At 43.1% G+C, this 24,090-nt stretch overlaps 1 protein-coding gene across 1 annotated transcript in view; it reads left to right on the top strand.

Moving 5' to 3' along the window:
- The window catches only part of TMEM59 (transmembrane protein 59), a 186,836-nt gene extending 177,587 nt beyond the window's left edge, over positions 1-9,249 (top strand). The window contains exon 8 of the mRNA XM_078670389.1: positions 7,111-9,249. Within this exon, the coding sequence (XP_078526515.1) occupies positions 7,111-7,266 (156 nt within the window). The 3' untranslated portion in view covers positions 7,267-9,249. The remainder of the gene's footprint in view (positions 1-7,110) is intronic.
- The last annotated feature ends 14,841 nt before the right edge of the window (positions 9,250-24,090 follow it).

A 24,090-nucleotide genomic window follows, 5' to 3' on the forward strand; every position in this document is an offset into this window, starting at 1 on the left:
ATTACTGACTAGACTGGTGGGTGAAATAACCTGAAGCATCCGTCAGTTTGTGAATATGCTAGATACATTGCTCAAATTATTGTAGACTATGCAGATTATTGGTTGTGCCTTGTTTTGCTAAGGTGCTCCTTTCAGAGTCACTCTGCACACTAACAGTTTTCCACTTACTGAATGCACACAGCCACAGATGCAGGCTTGCCTGCCCTCTCTGTGCTGATACAGAAGATTTATTTTAACACACCCCTGTTGAGGTGGGGTTATTTCCTGAACCCCCACTCTTTCAAAGGGTGAAAAACGGATATAAGAATTTCACCTGTCTTACAGACTTTCTGTAAACTCCTTAAAACGCATCTCTTCAGTGCCACTTACTAACTCACTGTGCTCCCTGTCTGTACGGTCCTAAGCGCTACGAGGCCTCAGGGTAGAAGTGCGCTATAGAAACCCAATTTCATTCATTCATTTCATTCATTCACCTGTCTGGCAAAGTGAGAGAGAGAGAGACCAGGAAATAACAGGCTTATTGTGCTTGGATTGAGTTATCACACATCCTCCTTTTGGGGATCCAAAAAAATAAACCCTGGTGAAATCCTCTGGTTCACAAATTTGTTGCTTGGCCAAGCAAAAAACAGAAAGAATACTGTTCTGTAATGTGCTTGCAATGTATGTATTTAATGACATGTCAGGCAAAGTTAAATGATAAAGAATGTAAAGGTTCGCAGCTCATTTTAATACAAAAGTTACAAATGTAGGAAATAGAAATGAATCAATAAGCTTACACATTGCCTTAGGAAGCAGCCATTTATACATAAGAAAATAGATGGCAGAAATCTTAAAATTCTCTTGTTAGTGGCCGGTTAGAGGTTTTACCTTTGAATCTAGACTTTGAGAGCCAATCCAGAGGGCTAAAGGTTGTTCCTGGACAGGTCTTCTTAACTCCTAGTACCCCAGGCAGGATCAGTCAGTGAAAAGAAGAGGCCTGAAGACTTGGATGGTGCAGGAGGCAGAATATTCGGACACTGTTGATGTCTTACCTTGTGTTTTTTTCTCACTTTGTGGTTTTCATTTAGCTCTCCCTAGCCCAACGGATGATGTAAAGAAGGAATACACAAACTTGGATTGTGATGTTTGACTAGGCCAGTTTTACTGCCTTGAATTTTGAGCGCATCATTTTTAACAAGTTGTGTCTCTTTGATATGGGTGTAATTGATTTCTTTAGGTCTTCTGATGGCTCTTCAAAAATGTAAACTTCTTTTCATCACTGGCTAAATTACTGCTCAGTTGTACTTGGCCAATAGTAGCAATACTGCCCAGATAATTTTCAGAACTTCTTCAAGACTCAGTCTGATGAACTTTGCCCTCCACGTCCTTTGAGCGATCTTCACCCACTGTATGTTTATCTTACCCGAATGTCCTTCATAACTTTTATCTTATCCAAATGTCCTTTGTAACATCCATAAGGACAGCAGGAGGGAACTCCTCTCTGTATATATGTCTCAAAAAACACATGACTACCAGGCAGGCAGGTACAGGTTTGATTACCTAGGCTCCAAAAAGGAATTTGCTGCCACTGCAGCAAATTAGGTACTCTAAGTCATGGTAATGAAATGTGGGAGGTCGTTTCTCTATCAGTAATAACAAGTCTGAGTCAAGTAGTGTCCAGTAAGAGGTAGAGAAAAATCTTATTGTTCTTCAGCAAGGAAAGAGGAAACTCTTTCCGAAGAGGCGTCTAGAATGTATTGAGGCCCATCAAAGTGTTTTACTGAGTCAAGATAGGATCTAATTGAAGACTACTCCTATACCTATCCCGTTCTGTACATCATGTATCTCCCATCAATCTTCACTACAGTGTGTTGTCTGTGATAGTTGGTTTCTGCCCTCTGGATTCCTACTTGCTATTCCCACCCACCAAAGACTGCAGTTGTCTTTCTCTGGCTCAGTTTGCCTTCCTTTGGTAAGTTAGTAGCTCTCCTGATCTTCCATGAAAATAGCTGTTATGAACCCTCTTCTGACAATGATATGAATAAATCCACCAATGCATGAGATGTGAAGGTTTTGGAAAGTTAATTCCAAAATATAACATTATTCCAGAAATGAAAATGTAATTGCCACCTTTGAAGTTATAAATAATTGGCAATATTATTTAATGAAACTCTGAGTCATTATGATCTATAGCCGTCTGACGACTGGCGAAACTCACATTGAGAAAGTGAGAGCCTAAGGAAAAACAGTTTTTCCAAACTTTGATATTGCATAACTTAACATGCAAAAGTAGAGATCACCATTGTGTGGGGAGTTCATAGTTCTGTAAAACATTTTTTTTTCAAAAGCAACCTGCACCTTTTTTGAAGTATATATTCAATATATCCTTAATCTGAAAAAAACTATATTTACTATGTCACGCCTAATTACTACAATAATTACTTATTTACTACATTTTATTACCGTAAAGCAATTTCCTTTCCATCATAAATTTCACGATAATTTCAAACCTCTTTTAAAAAATAATCCATATGATATATTGTGATGGTATTCTCTATATTAGAGTGTTAACCTATATTCTTGGGTTCTTGGGATAATTGACCTTGGTGGATAGAAGCTCATATTCAGCACAGCTATTGATGAGGGATTGGAAGTAACACTCTCCCTTCTATTTGAATCGTGTTACTATCCTTTAAGTAGAAGTGGTGATGCACAGTCGCTACACAGTTTACTAATTGTTATTACTTCTTATCTCACGCTGAGCTTCCTGTGGCCTAAATAAAGACCGGTAAGTCCCACGGTACAGAAGCTGTACCACATTAGAAAGGGAATCCATTTTAAAAGCCGCCTATTTTGTCGGAGTCCTGTTCGGCAAGCTTCTGGCCTCAAGAGAGGCCATCCAATATCTAAGTGTTTAAATAGTGACAATTCGGTGTATACATCATTGACAGATCGGTTCTTACAGAGGCAATCTACTTTGTACTTGAGCTAGGGCAAACCTCTTCCTCTGCTGCTGTCTGCTCGCATGCTTTTGTCAAGGGTCTGAAAGAAACCAACACCCCTGTCATAACAGTGCCCAAGCAGAGAGTAAAGACACATGCTTGTTAGACATACGACTTGAATTGGACATGCATTGATTACAACTGAATGTTCATTCAAGTTGGGGACTGGCCCCTGATCGGGTGCAGGGGCACACCCACAACACTTAGGTGGCCCCTCTTATGTATGCACTTGTATAGTGCAAACTAGCAACTGAGTGCTACAATATCGTGTGAGCTGTGTGCACCAACAGGAATTTTCCTTGATTAATGCACATGGAACACATTATAGATTAGGCTATTCTTTCACTTGGTTTTTTTTTTTATTTAAATCTTTTTATTAGGTTTTTTTTATATGTCCAAGCAAAATCCCTTGCGGGACATATAACAGATCACAGGTCTTTCAACATAAACATAAACAGTGCTCAGTATCAGCGATCATGGCTCAGCAACAGTAAACAAACTCCAGTTTTCAAAGACGCAGCAAGTGTGAGAAAGAGAGGGATCTATAACGTGTCCCCTGTGTATTGTGTGAAACTATCCCATCATTATATGGCGGTCTAGGATAGACCTGACCTCTCACATGATAAGTGAGCCGAGTCGGAGGAGGTTATTACCCCCGCTGGTAGTGTGGTACCCTTGAATAGATGTGCATATCATTATGTTTGTGTAACTGAGTCGGACTCTGAACTGCCGACTGAAACTAGGCTACTAACGATGGAAGGGGGGGTACCTCCCTCAAAGATTAAAATCAACCAGGGAATAGAGCGGGGGGCAGGCATTGGGGGGGGGGGCGGACAAGGTCAATCCGTCTATGCTATCAGCATGTAGAGTGGGCGTCAGGCAGCGGGGGCTGGTGTGTGTGCCCTGAAGAGTGGGAGAGGGAGAGAGGGGGGGGGGAATCGGACTCTCGGCACCGGCCGGCTGTCACCTGAGCGAAGACCACTGCTTACTGCGCGTCAGTTCCATTATTCAATCAGTGATGGGGTGGTCGGGGCTCCGAGTGGGGCTGCAGGGCGGGAGTTGTGTCTGCTCTGGGGTGTCCTCCACGGCTGTCTCTAACTTAAATTGTATGAGAAGGTGCGCCCATTCCATTGAGATTGGGTGTTTGCGTGTGCCTTTTACCTCCTCCTCTCTCAGGGTCTCTTCTTCTGCCGCCCCCCACTTAGATACCGCTCCAATCCAGGCCGCCTCCGGTGGTCCCGTAGGGGACCTCCAATGCATGGCTATGTTTCTTTTGGGGAGGAGGAGGACCAGGGATGCGAAACGCCATTTTATCTTCTCAGACTTCTTTGTCCTGTAAATCCCCATGGCGCAGGCCTCCCATGTGTCAGCATGTTGAAGGTGGACCAAGGTCTGTAAGGTGTGATGCACCTTAGTCCAATACAGATGCAGGGATAGACCGTCCCAAAACATGTGTTTGAAATTCGTGTTTGGCACCGAGGGCACCGGAAGTCCGGGTAGAATTTCTGCAGTTTTTCAGGTGTAAGATAGGCACGGTGTAGAATGTTGTACTGTATATTCTTAAAGCGGGAGTTGCGGGAGACTTTTTTTGGGTATTCTAGCGCTTGTGCCCACTCCTTATCATGAAAAACCCGGCACACATCGTCCTCCCAGGTTTGGCGTAGTCTGTCCAGGGGAACTTTAGTCAGCTCCTGTATGGCCCTATAGTGCCATGTCACTAGGTGACGGCCCGTCCCCATCCGCAGCACCGTGTGTAGTACTGGAGGTTATTCTTTCACTTGTTACTCTACAAATTAATATTTTGTACTGCTGAGGAAAAAAAATTCAAATGGCTTTCTGCTGTAACTGATACAAATTGCAGTGCTTCCTCAATTAGCCTCTAACAGCCCAAAGTGAAATGGACACAGTGAATACTGATATCCACTCTTTGAAAAAAATTACTAAAGCATAACATTTTAGGAGAATGTTGATAGGATTCCTTCAATGCCCGCTGTATGTAAGACTAAGCATCAAACAGTTTTGGATGTAAATTGAAGCTAATGGGCGTGACAAATATAGCATGCTAATTATGATTCGATCGTGCTTCTGTTGCATAGAACTGATTATTGGCCTTCTAAAGCCCACAACATGCAGCTGTTTAAGACCGCTGTAGGGTACTAGCCACGGTACTTTAGTTTTGGAATCTGAGATTCAGATATGGACTTCAGTTAGATCAATCTGAAAAAAATAATGAACTCATGTTCATATGACTGTAGGAGCTTTTTCTGCTTTGTGCAAGACCACCCCTTAATCATAGTTCTCCTCTTTCAATAGGGTCAAAGTACGAAACCGCCTGTCCCCAATTAAAATGTTCTTTCAATTCCCCTTACAGTTACACGTCAATAACAGTAAAGCAAAATGATTCAGAGATTTTAATGCAAAGTCAAACTGACACTGAAGAGTAAGCCACTTAGAAAATGTCAGACGTGTATGACTGAGAGAAAGACATGCACTTATTGTCTTGTTCCATTGTTTGGACTTCAAATGCCAACAGTTATGATATATTTTTGTACATTTCTTATTTCTTTATATAAAAACAACAGTAATGAAATACAAAGTACTCCACTCCAACATAAATACTACACTAAGTAAGGCCCCCAAAAGGAACAGAATGAAATAAAAATAGAAAAATTAAAATCCATTAATGAGAAAAATAGTTTAAGCAATGCCTAAGATAACGGGTTTCCACATATACACCCAACAAAGAATGGATTAACCCACCAACCTCTAACAGTTCATCCCAGAATCATTTCATAGATGAAAGCACTCCAATCGCCATCACAGTTGAACAGATAAAAGAAGCATACCACACGCAAGATTAAGATAGTTAAAATTTACATAAACTCAAAAATGGACCCCAAATCTCGTTGTATACCTGGATTTCAACTTGAATCTTATAAATCCAGCATTCATATGTAGCTAATCGGTAAAGTTCAGCTATCCGTTCTTGATGCGTGGGCACCTCTGCTGTATGCCAATGCTGTAATATGCAGGTCTTGGCCACCATAAGGGCCGGCGACATCCATCTTCGCCGATGAGAAGTCTCACTATCTAAAGCAACAAAATCATATTACAAGGGCAGCTTGTCCGGCACTTAAAAAGGAATAAAACTAATAAAGCGTTGCATCTCCCATACATAACGCCAATATATATCCAATACTAGGCATTACCAAGGTATGTGAATCAAAATCACATGCAACGTCTGGACACCTTCAACAGGCCACACTATGAACCAGACGAGCCTTATAGTTTGAAAGGAGACCAATACCAGTTATGGTGGATTTGGAAGTAGGCGTACTTTAACCACACTTTTCTGAGCGAGCGATCATGATACTCTAGGATTTCTTTCCAGTCACCATCTGAGTACTCTAAACCCAGCCACTCCTGTCAATAGGATTTAGCCACAAAGCAAGTATCATGTGAGTAGAGAATATGATATTTTCTGTTACAAAAAGTATGAGTTACTGCTACAAATTGAGTAAGTTATCACATGAACACAAACTGCAATACTCTTTTCATGCATTAAAATCTTTCTCACACTTTTTAGTAAGCTGTGTAGGAGGAGTTATTTCCATGGATGTTGCAGAATGCATAGTACCTCTTACTTTCTTTTTCTACATCTTGGTTACTTTAATCTATTTCTTAATCATTCGTAACTCCTCTGGCTTTGCTGCCTACCTTTTCTGTGGATGGCAAGATGATCTGCGATGGTGGGGCAGAAAGGGTTGCGCTGAATTAAAATAAAGCAAGAGTTCACCCTTTTCCACATTTGGTTTGAATGTTTTGATAAGAGGTTTTTTTCCCCCAGGACTTTATGCTCTATCTTTGAAAATCAGACCCCTGCTCCGTAAAGACTTAACATGGTTGGGAGTCAACATTTTTATTTTACATAGACCCCTATGACGCTTTCAATTTCCAGTTTTTTACTGCAGGTGTGATTTACTCCAGACAAATTAAACATTGATGTGGACTTGGGTTGGCTAATAAAAAGAAAAATCAAATACTGTGCTTGCACAATCAAATTGCAGTGATACTGGTAAAACTGTTTAGAAATGTTGCATATGTTAAAATCGCCCATTCATTCTTACAGAAGCTGAGTATCTTTGGAGACCAAGAATACATGAATGAACACAAGCTGAACTTGTATCCACCCTCATCCCTTGTTCTTGTTCGAAGCAACGATGAAGAAAATGAAGAAGCTGGGCCTTTACCTACAAAGGTTGACCTAGCTCGCTCAGCAATTTAAAGAGCATTTGACAAGTTGAGACATGAATAAACCTCAAAGTTGATTTTTGCTTGACTGTTTCCTTAATCTCTAGCAATGTTCAGAGGGGATTTAGGGGTAGAAATTAAATACATTTACAGAATCTTATTGGAACAATATAACACACCACTGATTTGTCTTTATAGTTGGTAAGGAGAAATGCTTTAAAATGTCTTAAGCTGCATTTTGTTGATTTGTACTACGTAACAGAGCCTTCGGAGCACACCCTCACTCTTTTTTTAAGGATGCTTAAATTATATAATTACTTATATTTGCCCAATGGAAACAGGACACCTGCAAGTATTTCTGTTTGTTAAGACAATAATTTTTGAACCTGTATACTGGAGTAAGTTAGAAAAACTGTTTAAGGGTTCACATGTACAACAGAGTTATGTGTTAACATAACTAAAATATCTTCTTTCATTTCATTCCTTTTCCTAATGCATTTAATTTAAATCACTATTTGCGGGTGTTCCTAATTTTTATAGCAAACTGAATGCGCTACGAAGCTGAATAGGGTTGACATGTGTTAGCAAGCGTGAAGAAGTTCTTCAATTCTTGTAATCGTGATGAGGGTCTTTGTGACCCAATGGAAGGGGCTTGAGGAACTTTGGAAATTGTATGATGTGATATTTGAGCTAAGGGGTGTCCTTAAAGTGGTATCTTGGGCTGCAGCCCTACTGCCCCAGAAACTTTGTTTTGAGAATGGTAGGGGAGTTAATTTCAGTTTCCTTTGAAATCTTTAGTAGATAAAAAAGCTATTGCTTACATTGCACCAAACAGTTATTTGGCCTTTGGGAGGGCTTCCCTCCTGTAAGAAACAGTCAATGTTGGAAAAATAAGTCTCATCTACATGTGTGCCAAGTGAGAAATTATACTCACCTTAGAGTTAACCTACTTAATATTTCAGACATTCTGGAATAAGTTTAAATTTATTTGTAACCAGGAGGTTAATTGTTTTTCTGTTTTAATTTCTGATCTAATTTCATGAAGGGCAGTTCACAATACATAATCACATTTACCACATCCCAACAGGTTATTTTCTATTGACAGATTCTGTGCTTTTAGTCGAGCATCAGGGTTAACTGTATATTTTGTGAATTGATCTATTATGCATTTAACCCAAGTATCTTACGTAGATGAAAAGACAAGAATTTTAAATTCTTATGAAATGAGCCCTAGGAGTCATGGTAGTACGGAAAAGAGTGAGATCATTTACATATGTAAGGTCCATAATTGTGGATAATAATACGGTCTTAGTTCTACAGGGCTGTACAATTTGAACATACCATTTTTAGTGGCATTCCCCAACCTACTCTCAAAGGTTCAAATTCACAGATGTAATAGTGCACTTTACAAGCCTTGGTGATATACTTGCACATGATTTTCTTTTTTTTAAATGAATTCTTCAGCTGCCATCGGTTTCAAAATTCTATGTTTTAATTTTACCAAAGCAGATAGCTAATTGGCTTTACACCCAACAAGAACATTCTCAGGCTTATTGCACTAGCTTCTTGTGTAATATTTCAGATCATATTGAGTATGGGTACTATACATCCTGCTTGCTTTATCTGCACAATAGATTGGTGGATATTTTTAGGGAAGTTCAATTGCCTCAAATTGTTGAATCAGACACTCTTTTTACGTTTGATACATTAAAGAATTAAGGCATGAAAATGCATTTGATTGTCTGGCATTCTGTTTCATGCTGAGATATCTATGTATTCTTTGTAAATGTCTGTAACTCGTATTTGTTTAGATGTTTATATTTATGTACTACTGACACTTAAAATTGGAGGAAAGTTCAACCCTTTAACAGACTATCTATCCAACATCTTTCTCTTCTTTCTGTGGTAGATAAGTACTACTTAGTTCCTGAAATGTAGTTAATGTGTACTGGGGACAGTGCTTGACAGATTTTTTGTTTTGTTTTTTGTTTACAATAAATTCTCTTTAATAATGTCAGTTGGTTTATTTTCTTTTAAATTTGTGGGAATATAAAGTTGTATTCTCCTTCTCAAATTCTATGGGTGATTCATTTCCAATATATAAATTGCTTTAATTCTGGATTATATCTGTGCTCGTTAAACTCTCTGTGCCTACAATAGCTGATAGAGACTTCTAGCTGGAGATTCCTGATCTTAAACTGTTCGCCAAGCATCAGACTGGATCTGGAAACTTTTCAAGCAGTTCCTCTGCACACCAGTAGGTGGTGGTGTTCACTTCTGCATCATCTTCACCAAAAGGGACATGCACAGTGCCTATATATGAACCATCCAGCGCACTAACCTGTTTTTTTTTTTTCTTTCCTCGCCATTCAGCGGAGATCTGAAGACTGCAATTGCCAGTAATGTTTTTGACATTTTGTCAAGCCTTTTTCAAGACTTTGTCTCCCACTGCGTGTAGGATTGCCTCCAAAAATGGTGGGGGTGCCTGGAGCCAGGCCACAACTCCAGGACTTGTGAGGACTGCCACGCCATGAGCCCCAAGGTGCTGATGGAGTGCTTCTTGAAGCACCAAGTTGCTCGATGCCTGTCGCCTTCATAACATTCCAGATCCCGGTCGTGGGGAAGGTCCTGGCCTGGTTTGCAAAGTCATTCCAGGCGTTCGTCACCTCGCTGGAAGTCATCGGGTAACTCCCACAAGAAGTCCAAGTGCTCTTCCACTTCGCTGGTCCAAATCTCAGACGAGGCACAGCAATGACTTCCCTCTATGCCCCCTGCCACATAGAGCCTGGCTTTGGGTCCGCTCATACCTCCCTGACTTTCCTGGAGCCGGAGCGAGCCCCACCCAACCCTGTGGATTTTTTGAGGCCATGTTTTTGAGCAGGCTGACCCCTCTGGAGTGCCTTTTGGGGCCCCATGAGTTCTGTGATTAGCTCTATTGGATTTCTGATAGGGGCCCCCTTGGATCTGGTTCAGTTTTTGAAACGTCTCAAATTGTGAGACCGCAATCTTCCCAGGAACCTGTTCCAACTATGTCGTTCCCTGTGCTGCGGATGCCCCACAGCGGCGCTGACCCCATACCCATACCCGACACACGTAAGACACCTGATCAGCGTCTCCCTACGTTAACTCCACCTCTGGCCAGAACCAGTGGTGGCTGGTGATTGCAAAAAGTGGTGTAGCGGAAGTCCATACCCGGCATTGCACCATGCAATTGAGCATAGTGAGCAAACCTGATGCCTAATTTTCTTGGAGAGTTTGGCTGGGAAGAGAGGTTGAACACAGATGTTCATTTTTACACGACTCAATACTTTCCTTTTTAATCAACCATGAGAGGATAAAAGGCTGAGTGGAGCGCCAGAGTTCAAACCGTGGGCTCAAATACAGATCAACCTTGTCAGAAGGTTTAGTGCATGCATTAGTCCAATGAGCCATCGGACCCAGCTAAGAGTCAAGAGGACAGATACTGACCAGATTGCCTTCAAACCGTCACCAATATTTCCAGCGTATGTTCAGCACAATTTCTCATCAACTCACATGTATCTGTCCATCCATCCTTACACACTCATTTCCCCATTGAACTATGAATTCCCATTCACACCCTCACCCATTTGCAGTTTTCTCACCAACTCCTACTCATTCATACACTCAATCATACATTCACATCAAACTATATTCTCCCACTCATTCACCTAATTCACATTGCCTTACCGGCTCATTGTTGTATTTCCAGTTATTGAAATATGTTATCGGAAGCAGCAGGTTGCATTCATTCAATTCATCTGGTAGCTGCTTTCGTCGACCCATCTTATCACTCCCAGTCATACACCCAGCTACTCACTCAACTACTCACTCAATATCATGCCACTACCTACTCCATTCAACAACTATTTCACTTACTCCCACTTTACATCATTCACCTACCCACTCCTTTTCACCCATTTGCATCAAGCTTCCCACTGTCATTCACCCAATTCATATAACCATCACATTTACCTATTTACACATTTAATACCTCACCCATTCACACAAACACACCAAATATCGCTCTTTGAGTAGCTAGCAATTTCATTAATAAAATGTTATACCTTGTAAACGCTTGTTTATTCTCCTTGCAGATTACATCTAGAACCCTAATGTTTCAAAAAGCACACAACTCTGCAATGGAGAAAAAACAACCACATGCAGTTGTGTCAGTAAAAAGTTTTTAATTGACCCGATTAGTACTGCAAAGGAGAATGCAGTTAGAAAGAAAAATAGAGAGACAAAAGTAAAAGATTTTAACAATTTCTCCAAACTTGTGCAGGTTTTTTTTGTGTGGGGGTGGGGGCAGCTGCTGATCTGTTCATCTTGCGTTGAGTTGAATTTGGTCACAGTTATCTATCAGGATTTCGTTTTTGAAAGTTTATTATAATGCAAACTCGACCTGTTCTTTGCAGTTCGCAGTTCAGGCTTCAAATACATGCTGTGTGTGTTGAGCAGGAATGTGCTCGAAATACACCATGTCTAGCTCGACCTGACTGAAACCACAGAGTGACTGAAGAAAATAAGTTTGTCTGCAGAGCCTTTTGGAAACTTGCTCAACCCACCTTGTCACATCTCGTCACAGGGTGTGGTTTGGTCAGTCAAGCTTGCTGGCCCCACCTCACCCTGTGACGAGTTATTAAAGTGTGGGCTAAGTGCTGCTGAGTGACATGCAGGCTTGTGGAGGCTGATTATAAATGGGCGCACTGGAAGGAGGTGGAGAAATGAAAGCAACGTCACTACGCTTTCAGAAAAAGTCCAGGGCTATGCGTGGATAAGCCCTGCTGGTACTGAATCTATCACTCAGGCACACCTTGCGAAAATGCCTAGTACTGTAACCTTCGTTATAATTATGTTTAGTTCCTTCATTTCAATTGTGTATAGTTAAACTTTTGTTTTGTCTGGAAAGCCATAAAGTGAAGGGGCTGCTGCCACTGCGCCCCTAAACAGGAGCCGCTCCTGGCCAGAACTCTATCTTTCAAGTCGAAACCAGGGCCTGCTTTCGGCAGTCCTGGCGAACAGTATGGTTGGGGAGGATTTGAGGATCCCTATGATCACACCAACCGACTTGATGAGGCTGAAGGTAACGGGTGTAAGGAACTGGAGGATGCCAGTGGTCTTGACTCCTCTCCAGACACTGCCTGGTCTCTCCTCCTGTAGCCAAGGAGGAAAGGGGCTTCTTTGCTGTGGCGGTGAGAAGAGTGGTCGCTGCCCTCGGTAGCAGTCAAGACGAATTTCTTGACAAAAGTGCTTCAACTGGGAGCCACCCCCTCAGAACCTCCCCCTCACTCACTTATGTCATGATTGGCGCCTGGGCCAAGCCCTGCACAGGCACGCCTGTGCATGAGACAGTTGCTCACCACAGTTGCTCCACTCCTGGTTACCCAGCTTTCCTCACCCAGCTCCGCAATCCAGAGATAGTCTGGTTGTCCAGGCCTCCACATCCAACATAAACCCTGGCGCGTTCCCTACCATACCACTTCATTTTTTTTAAACATCTGTTTATTGATTTTTCTGTTACATTTACAGTGTATAATGTGTGTATGCTCCATCATAATTATACATGGCATGTAGTGCTTTGTGTAACAAATTGTTATACGAGTACATTCCTCCAGGAGATGCGTAGTCTGCTGTGTGTAGGTTTCTGCGCATAGTGTCCGTTATTCTTTGGTTGTCTACTGTGCAAACATTACATAGATAAAGAGTCTGAATGATGGGTTGCATATGCATGAGCCAGTAAACAGACAAGCCCAAAAACAGGTTACACCTCAACCGTAACCTCAGAGCGATTTGGTGGTATTTCCCTTTTGGATATCAATCCCTCTCCCCACTCCCCGTTTCCATTTACATTGTTTGGTGTCTGTTATGTGTTGCCGCCTCCATGTTTCCATACGTTGAGCGATTTGAGTAGGTGTTCGCGCAGACAATTGTTAATCTGCGACCTTGAGCGCAATTCTCGTGTTTATCAGCCAGTTGTCCACTCTCAGTAGGTCTATTGCATAGGGGTTATCAACTGCAGTGGGTGACCACCGAAGACCTTCCAGGTCAATATCGGCGCTTCATGCATACCCAAAGGGTGTGGCGTTCCATAAATGTCAACCACAATAGGTTGAGTAATTTAGACGCACATGTGGTTGTAGGGTAATGTTATACGTGGTAGGGAGTAGGGAAGGACCGTCTGCAGGGACTACCCTCTAATAGGTGTTTAAACTAAGTATCTTTGGTGGATGCTGAGGTCCTCATGATTCTGCTCACCACTTCCAGGATTGAAACGGGGGGTTTAGGAGGGCTGATCCAGGTTATGGCTGTCTCCACCGCCCGACCCTCAGCACCCCAACGTATCGGGGTAAACTTTGCGATGTCAACAATTAAGTTCACCAGGGGAGGATGGAGGTGGCCCCTCAGTGTCAGGTTGTGCCCCCTGAAAATCATGTCCCTACAATACCACCTCATAGGGAATCGAAGAGACTGGACACATTTGGCAATAAGATTTTCTCTTCTGCCGGCCTTGCACTGCTGTCGGTGAACATTTTGGGCCGATATACCTGCACAGTTTGTGATTTGGTTGACCAAGTACTGCACATGGTCTCGGAGGAGGCCAAAACCATACTTACACAGGCTATTGCTGATGGCAGAGCTGATTCAAAGTTCACCGTTTGCTGCAGGTTGGATACAATTGACTTGCTACTCCGAGTGATTGCATGGTCAGCGGCACTCAGACGCCACACCTGGCTGAGGTCTACTGGCTTTTCAGGTAATGTCCAGGCATCCTTATTGTCATGCTCTTCGATGACACCTGCCTCTTTTGCAACAAGGCAGATTCAGCACTGGAGTGCTTTAAGGACAGTCAGACCACTGCCTAGTCCTTGGCCTCTCTATGGCCCTATGCCAACCCCATTTTGTCTTTCACCTCTACAGTAGGGGCCAGTGGCCATGGACAGGGTTCTCACAAGCCTCGTGGGACACACAGACAGAGATCAACCCAGTCTGCCACCCTCTAGTGCAGCCGCAGCCTCAAAATGACTCCAGCCATAACACGGGACAAGTGGGTACTACAAATTGTTTCGCTGGGTTACGCCATCCCTTTTCTAGAAACCCCACCACCCACACCATCATCCTCTGACCGTTTGAAGTTCAGGCTCTTTTGGCCAAAGCAGCCGTCGAGAGGGTGCAGACATCTGAAGTAGGTCGCAGTTGTACTGAGACCGTCGCCCTATCCTAGACCTGTGCCCTATCAATTTCTTCCTGTAGAAGGAGAAATTCAAGATGCTCGTGTAAGCCCTCAACTCTGGAGACAGTGCTGGACTTGCAGCAATCCAAATTCCTTATTCCTGTCATGCCTGCCCACAGGTGTTACCTGTGGTTCACAGTGGCCCACAAGCTTTATCAGTTTGCTCTGTTCCGTTTGGCCGTTATCAGTGCCCCTCTGGTGTTCACCAAGGTGATGGCGGTGGTTGCAGCTCACCTGCAAATGTAAGGGGTTCCAGTCTTCCCCATCCTTGATGATTGGATGTTGAAGGCGGGCTACCCCAAGGCAGTCGTCTCCCACCTCCAGACTGTGGCAGACCTTCTGCATTTGTTATAAACATGCTGAAGTCACACCTGAGTGCCTTTCAGATACTCCCTTTAATTGGATCTGTTCTGGATGCAATGCAGTTTGCGGCCTATCCTCCGGAACGGCGAGTCCAGGATTTTCCAGCTATGATTCTGATGTTTTAGCCTCTATCCTGGATTTCACGGAGTCTTACTCTGAGGCTGCTGGGCCTCATGGCCTCCTGCATCCTGCTGGTAACACATGCCCGTTGGCATATGCAGGCTTTGCCGTGGAACCTGAAGTCCCAGTTGGCGCAGCATCAGAGGAAACTTTGACCTGGTTGAGATATCAGAGGGAACTGCAGAAGACCTGCAGTGGTGTCTGACAAACTGCAATTGGGTCAGCAGCAGAACACTCTCACTTCCTCACCCAGAGTTTACTGTAGTGACAGATGCATCACTCCTGGGCTCGGGTGGCCTGTGGGGTAGGTGGAGATCAAAGGTCTCTGGTGGAGTCTCAGCTCCACATAAACCTGTTGGACTTGAATGCGATCAGACTGCCATGGAAAGCCTTTCTTCCTTCCATCAAGCGAAGGCAAGCTCAAGTGTTCACAGACAAAATCTCCACTTTGTGATATTGCAACAAGCAGGACGGGGTGGGGTTGTAGACCCTGTGTCAAGAGGGCCTGCATCTCTGTATATTTCTGGAAAGTCAGGGAATTTTCCTTGGTGGTTGAACTTCTGGCGGGCTCGCTGGATGTCAGAACGGACAAACTCAGCCGTGTATGCCTAACCATTCACTAATGGTGTCTCCATCCGAAGTGGTGCAAGGCATCTTCAGAGACTGGAGAGAACCCTGATCATATCTATTGACCACCGCTGAGAACACAGTGTCAGAACTTATGCGCGTTGGACTTTCCAAGGCGATTCTCGCTCAGGGACACATTTCGTCTCTAGGGGAGCTCAGGCCTCCTTTATGCCTTTCTGCTGATATCACTTCTGCCCAGAGTTCCGAAGAAGATAAGGAATGACTAGGCCAAGTCATTCTTGAGGCTCTGGATTGAGCACAGAGAGTATTGTAGCCCAAACTCCTGAGCATGGGCATTAGTCCCCTGATCAGGCTGTAGAGGGATCTATTGTTGCAGCAACAGGGCAAAGTCTTGCAGCCGAACCTGTGCATACTACGCCTTCATGCATGCCGATTTAGTGGCTGCAGTTAACAGTTTGACATCACAGACTTCTGCAGGGAGGTCACATTCTGGCAGCCATGCGTCGCCTCAAACAAGACCATATACGCCTGCTGTTGGGACAAATTTGTGGCTAGACTTGCTTGCAAAAATGTTGATCCCTTTCTGCTCCCTTGTCTGAGGTTTTGTTGTTTGTTCTGTCATTAGCCCAGCAAGGCTTTACTCTGGGCACCGTTAAAGGGTACCTTTCAGCCATATCTGCATTCTTGTGGTTGCTGGACCGGACCTCCCTGTTCATGGTTGACAAACAGCTACCCTTGAGGCGGAAGCCTCAAGGGTAGCTGTTAGTCAACCTTGAACATTGTTGATATTGCTAACACTGTGTTCGTTTTTAAATACCTTTTAACTCTGTTGTTTATGGGCTTCTGAGGACATTTTGCAGCACAGCGAAGCCAGCGCTGATGTAGGAAGGGCGATTTCGCAGCCGCCATCACCTCCCACGAGACTCGAGGCCACGCCTCCTAGAACTAGCCACGCCCCCTCCCAGACGCTTAAAACACCGTGCTGAACTACAAGCCGGTGTTGACAAACAGCTACCCTTGAGGCGGAAGCCGGGGGTGTTGCTCCTTAACTTTTAAAATACTGCACAATTTGCACATTGTTGATATTGCTAACACTGTGTGTTCGTTTTTAAAAACCTTTTAACTCTGTTGTTTATGGGCTTCTGAGGACACTTTCCAGCACAGCGAAGCCAGCGCTGATGTAGGAAGGGCGATTTCGCAGCCGCCATCACCTCCCACGAGACTCGAGGCCACGCCCCCTAGAACTAGCCACGCCCCCTCCTCCGCCCATTAACTATGCACACTCCTCGGAGGCGCAGCGGACGAGCGCAGCGGACGAGCGCAGCGGACGCGCCCTCAGCACGCCGAAGACACGCCAAAGACTAGCCCGTCTGTGCACGTCCGGGCCAGTACGGGACATGGGGCTGTAGACTATGCTCCCCCCACCCAAAAAAGATTGGTAAGATCCCCTACAGAACTTAGAGCGCTACGCCCACTTAATAATACGAGGTGCACTACCCTTAATCTCCACAAAACAGGAGTTACCTCCTGCAAAAGCTTCAAACTGAGCACTACCATCTGCCAACCCTATCCTGACACTGCTAGAAGAGACAGGAAACGCAAACAGCCTTGCAATGCTGAGGCACTAAAATACGAGTTCTACAGCACTAACTGCCGCTCACTTCCAAAACACAAACTGGACATCTTCAACCTCCTATTGGATGAAAACCCTAGCGCCCTCTTCCTGACTGAGACGTGGCTGCACGAGAGTGCGGGCCCAGACGTTGCTTCTGCCCTCCCCGCCAATTATGCAATCATTAGGATAGATCGCAACAAACAGGAGGTGGAATAGCAATCATTTTTAACAGAGACTTTAAATGTACGCTAGAACAAGTAGACATCTCTGATTGCGAAGCCGGCTTCTTTAAAATTTCTCTGAACCCGAACTTCACGATGTCAGGCTTATTGATATACCGCCCCCCAGGGAATTCTTCCCAATGGGTATCCAATTTAGCTAATTATATCACTCCTTACTACATTGCCTCAAACAAATTTTCAATTATTGGCGACTTAAACTTACATCTTGAGGACCCTTCCAATCCCTTTTGCTCTAATTTGTTAGAGGATCTGTGGGCCCTAAATCTGACCTTAGTCAATTCTGGACCTACACATAAAGCGGGCCATCTGCTAGATCCCATTATCTCCAACATTAACAAACTCAAATGGCAAAACACCATTCCCATTTGTTGGTCTGACCACCATTTAATTAAATTCAGTATAAATCTCCCACCCACCTCCACTGGGCAATCTGACTTTCCAGCTACATCCGGGAAAAACTGGAAATTACTGGACTTGCCAAACTTAAATGCAGCACTCCACGAAAACCCGCCCAGAAAGGGTCACAATATGGACAGTTTAGCGGAAGCTACTCACAAATGGCTCAGCGACGCCGCTGACCATTGTCTACCCTCTACCCATATCAAAGGGAGCAGACACCGCCACCCTGCCCCTTGGTTCAATGACTTTCTAAAAACTGAAAAATCAAAATGCAAAGCACTTGAGCGCCAATGGCGTAAAGACTTAGCCCCTGTCACAAAAAAGATCTACCATGAAGCCAGGAACCTATATCACACTGCCTGCGCAAAAGCACGAGCCTCATTCGTCTCTATTACTATCATGGAAGCAGCTAATAAGCCGAAAACTTTGTTCAATATAGTCAAAGAACTAGCAGGTGCACAAACCACAGCCTCGGCTCCCCCACTGAATACTCAACAATGCCAAGATCTAGCTTGCTTCTTTACTGATAAAATCGAGAAAATTATCAGGGATGTTAACATCAATAATAATGAACCACCCTCTGCTCCCGACCTGGAATATACTCCCGCCTGTGATAACACCCTGGAAGCCTGGCCCCCCATCTCGGTGGATATACTGAAAACCACTCTCAAAAACATCAAGTCCGGCTCCCCCAGGGATCCGATTCCGATTAAAATAATCAAACAACTGGACGATCGCTCCTTGGAAATCATCGCGGATACGCTTAACTCCTTGTTTGAACTTTCTACAGTTCCGACCCTCTGGAAACATGCCATGATAACGCCACTGCTAAAAAAGCCCACAGCAAATCCAGAAAGTCCTGCCAACTACAGAACCATATCCTTGCTCCCTGCCTTCTCTAAATGCTTGGAGAGACACGTCCACTCGTTCCTATCCATCTTTACCGAAGAAAACTCGCTTTTACACCCCTCACAATCGGGTTTTCGGGCTGGTTTCTCGACTGAAACCACCCTTCTAGGGGTTACGGAGCACACCCGGAATCTCCTCGATAAAGGTCAGACGGTCGCGCTCGTACTTTTAGACCTGAGCGCGGCCTTTGACACCATATCCCACCAAACCCTCATCAAGGTGTTACACAGAAATGGTGTCCGCGGAAAAGCGCTTGACTGGATCCGATCCTTCCTGGCGGAACGGTCCTTCCAAATAACTTCCTCACTAGCCTGCTCCGACACCTTCAAGGCCCCCCACGGCGTGCCACAGGGATCTATACTGAGTCCCCTGTTTTTTAACCTTTACCTCCGACCCCTAGCGGACTTAGCCAAAATATCTCGGCTTACCCTCATGACCTACGCCGACGATTCCCAAATTATTTTTTCCCTATCTGAATCCTGTCCGACATCCCCTTCTCTCCTCAAATCAGGGCTACAAAACATCCTTAATTGGATGACAAGAAACCAATTAAAGCTCAATGGAGACAAGACAGAGATTCTCCTCTTAGGAAAACGTCAAGATCTTTGGAATCCTTCACACTGGCCAAACCAGATGGGCAACTTTCCTACCCCAGTGACTCAAGTTCGTAATCTAGGAGTCATCTTGGATAGCTCCCTCTCCATGAGCCAACAGGCCAACAAAGTTGTTGGCCTTTGCCTTACCATCATCAAAGGGCTGAGGAAAATTATTTGGATGCTGCCCTCTTCCACGCAAAAGACCGTAGTCAATGCCCTCATTACATCACGGCTTGACTACGGCAACATTCTGTACCTTGGCTCAAACAAAGCGGTAGTCAGTCGACTACAACTTGTCCAGAACGCTGCAGTTCGGCTACTGCACAAAATCCCCAAAAATACGGGAGTCTCGAGCTACCGTCGCGAACTCCACTGGCTCAGGATTGAATGCAGAATCCGTTTCAAAGCCCTGAACTACATGTTCAGAATTAAGGCAGGTACTGCTCCCAAATACCTCCTAGCTCTGGCTCACCCCTATACTCCCAAGCGTAATCTTCGTTCGCAATCTGCTGCCAACTTCTGTGTACCAAGATTTAAACTGGCAAAAATGGGAGGCAGATCCTTCGCCCACCTTGGACCATCCCTCTGGAACACACTCCCTCCCTTCATTCGAAAGGAGGAAAATCATGTCAAGTTCAGAAAGCACGTTAAGACCTGGCTATTCGAACAATAACTTGAATAGCCTGAAATCTCTCTTGACATCCTTATGCTGTGTCTCGGCGCCGGGAAACCCTTTCTGGGTAGCTGTTGCGCTTTACAAATGGAAAAAATAAAATAAAAATAAATAAAATAAAAGTCACCTGTTGTGACTTGTTTTCTAAAAGGATTACATTTGTTCCCTCCAAAACCCTTCATCATGTCCCAGTGGGACCTGAACCTAGTTTTGATCTTAATGATCTGCTTTCCCATGAGCCCTTTCACAATTACCCTCTACGCCTGCTGACCTTAAAAACCGCCTTTCTAGTAGCCAGTACATCTCCAAGAGGGTTAGTGAACTGCTAGCACTTTCTGTGCACCCTCCTTGCATGACTTGTTTCCCCCCAGACGAACTGATTTTGAGAACATGTGCATCTTTCCTCACGACAATGGTAACACCTTTTCACATAGTCCAGACCATCGCAGTGCCTATTGTATTGTATTGTAACGATATTTATTAAGCACGGTTGCTGCCCGTAGGCGTCCAAGCGCTGGGTTGAGGCAAGGAAGCACAGGAGGCTAAGGTACTAAGAAGGCCTACCTTCTTTGGTCCCCCTCATCCTTCCAATGAGAAGGAGAGACTCCAACGACTGGACTCAAAAAGAGTGTTGTTGTTCTACAATGATCGTACCAAAGAGTTCCAGGTGGACTTTCAACTCTTCATTGAATTCGTCGGGGTAAAGAAAGGGAAGGCCGTATAGAAATGGATCATCTCGTGATGGGTTGTGCTCTGGATTAAAATTTGCTATGCACTGACCAAGAAGTAACTCTCTGAGGTCTCATTCCACCATTGCCAAGACTGCGACCAATGCATTAACTTGTGAAGTCCCTGTCCTGCACATTGTCAGGCTCCCGCATGGGCATCTTTGCACATGTTTTCAAAGCACTACTGCCTGGGGAGTCATGTCTGTTCGGTACTCCAGCCTGTTCACAGTCAAACTTCTGGGGAGGCATTGCTTTCTATCAGATGATGTAATAAACAAATAGGAGGTTCCCCTGTAATTTATAGCAGGGAGGGGGATCTTGACCGCAGAAAAAGTAAGGTGCCCCTGACTTTTTAGATTGGCAAGTTTTGAGATAGCCAACTAAATATTTATGGACAAGGTCTAGCTTTATAGAGATGAATCTCTATTTCTTCATATGGGTTGTGACCATCTCACACTAGGCAAAGTAGACTTACTGGGCTACAACTTGATTCAATTAAACACACAACTGAATATAGAACTCAAACAATTTAGTCATAAATAAAAAAACATAGAATTTATTATTACCCTCCCAATTGGGTTACAATCTAAATGATTAAAAACACCACCTAACGTGATGATACAGTGGAAATTTAAAAAAACAGTCAAAGTAACAACAGTCGACGCAGCGTTTCGGTGCTTTGTTTTCTTTTTGACACCTTCTTCAGGACCTTAAAACATTTGACTCCAAAATCTCTAAAAAATGAAATGAGAGTATTTTAGTGTTTATTTTTATTGTGTGGGTACAAGTCATTTGCCTAGTTTTACACTACTTGTTAATTGTGACTCCTTATTAGTGCTAGACCTGCTGTCCAGGAAAACAGAATTTTTTGGTACTTCAACAACCATCGTCGAATACCACTCTCAGAGTCTTACATGAGGTACTCCTTTTAAATAAAAACAGAACCTTTGCGGTGTTGTGTTTTGCTAAGTGCATCATTTTTTAGCTTTGGGGTGCAGCTGTTTGAGTCATACCTGTGTTCTTTACGGTAGTCTCATTTCAATTGATCGCTACACGCATTCAGAGATGCTCAGGTCTTTCATGTATCCTTGAGCTGTATACATCATCAACACAAAAAAACCTTGATTAAGTCATTCATCCGCATAATCAATTAGGTGTTTAGAGTTGTCAATAGAATAAATTACCTCTCATTAACAAGATAATGTCTTCTAGTTGCACGGAGGGGCCACCGTTGGTGGGGAAAGGACTTCTTATAGTCTTATTTCCTGAATATAAAAGAAATTATTTTTATGTTGCTAACATCTATGCAACCTTTTCACGTGTTCTCATTTCTATAGTGTACTGACCTGTTTTTTAATTTGGCCAGTTCAGGAATGGACACTGTTCATGTTAGTCTGGTCTCTTCTTATAATTTGTCCAGAAACCGTTCTCCTGATTAGGATTTATCACTCTAAAATAAAATGTAATTTATAATTTTTATAACAATTTACCACAATGGGTTTTGTTAACAGATTCTATAGTCCTGTATAAGCATATCTTGACTCTCCCTTTGATATAAGAGTGGGTTTGGTAGACGAATATGTTCAAAGAATTTATAGAGGAACGAGCGTGTATAAAGGTTACACGAGTTGTGCTAACCATCAGTATACATTCTCTACTCACGGAGTTTTTTACCCATTCTATATATGATAGGCGCTAGCCCCACCTTCCGTAAGCGAGTTTTTATCGTTAGCGTACTAAGTAATTTTAAAATTTAAACGACAACCCTCTAAGGTGGGTTTTTGTAAAGTGATTACGCATGGGTTCCTGGGCCGAGCCTCACCTTGTGTTTAAAATTCGGCCTCCCTGCTCCTCCGTGCTGTCGTCTTCCTGGAGATTTGAAGAGTGCCCACCATGTTTAAAACCGGCGATTTTATGTGTCCGGCACACCGAGTGAACCGGAAGAGATTCAATGATTACTCATACCACAATTAAATGTTTCTAACATGTTAAATTCATTCCTATATTTACTCTTATACTCATATTCGATACGATTGAGTATAGATATGAAGCCTTTAGCTTAAAGTTTCGAAAAACGGGTAAAATGAACCCGGAAGTCCTCGAACATCGCGACTTTATTCAGTTATTTTCATATTCGTTGAGGCGTAACCACCCTTCTTTTTTCTATATATAAATCAAGAAGAAATGTTATCCCCCTTTGTTGGGTATATGTGAGGAAAATCTCTGTGTGTTTCTAAAATTATACCCGACTTTACGTGGCGGCCATCTTGGAATGGGCTTCCCGACCTAAATTTGTTGATAGATAGGTAAACAACCACCGCTGGTTCTGACGTTAAGCTCATGAATCAGAACACTACATTATTATGTTACAATTTGAGTCGACATTTTTTAATCGATCGCATATATTTGCTTTTTACATCACTACCGCATTTTAACATTTTGCTCATTTCTGTTGTTACATTCTGCTCATGTCTATATTCTTATGGGTATGTCACATCGCAGCTTTGTCAGTAAAAACATTCCTAGCTGGCAGACATATATCTATGTTAACAGTATCTTTACAACAATAAATTGCGTCGTGTTACATTTTTTATCATTACTCTTAGTATCTGAACATTTTGTTTCATATAAATTTGCTAACTTTACAGTATTACATACTCACAGAGTATTTATGGTACATTGCTCAAGATATGAAATTCAATAAAAATGCATCAAATCTATAGTTACATAAACAAACATAGGGTTAAACAATGTTATGTATTATTAGTGTTTGGTTTAACCACTTCAGAGTGTATGTTCGACGCCACATCATATGAATGCCTGGCTAGAAATATAATCTCTGTACTTATCTAGGTATCTCTCCCACTCTCAGATCTGCACCTACATATTAATCTAACCAAGGATCAGTAAGGACATGGACATAAGTCGACAGCATGACAGATTGTAGATTGAAATTAAGGTAATCATTATTTTATAGAATCAATCTCTCCCATTCCTCCCTATTGTTTAAACCAGTGCGGAAGGTGTTAAAAAGGGACATATAAAACTGTTCTCTTCTTTTCCTTTTATTGTCCATATTACCTCCTCTGGTGTTATATGAAATGGCCTCTAATACGCACCATTTAAGATCTTCTATTTTATGGTTGTTTGTTAACCAATGTTCCACTAACGGGGCAGACTTCTTTTGGGTTCTTATTGCGGATTTATGTTCAGTTATTCTAATTTTTATTTCTCTCGCTGTTTCGCCGATATAAGCTTTGTTACACGGACATTTGATCATATAGATCAGATTTTTAGTTTTACAATTCACAAGTTTTTTAATTTTGTGTTCTACTCCATTGTGTGTGACTGTCTTGGCTTTAATTAATGATGT

The sequence above is a fragment of the Lissotriton helveticus genome, chromosome 1_2, assembly GCF_964261635.1.
Source record: "Lissotriton helveticus chromosome 1_2, aLisHel1.1, whole genome shotgun sequence".
NCBI classification, from domain to species: Eukaryota; Metazoa; Chordata; class Amphibia; order Caudata; family Salamandridae; genus Lissotriton; species Lissotriton helveticus.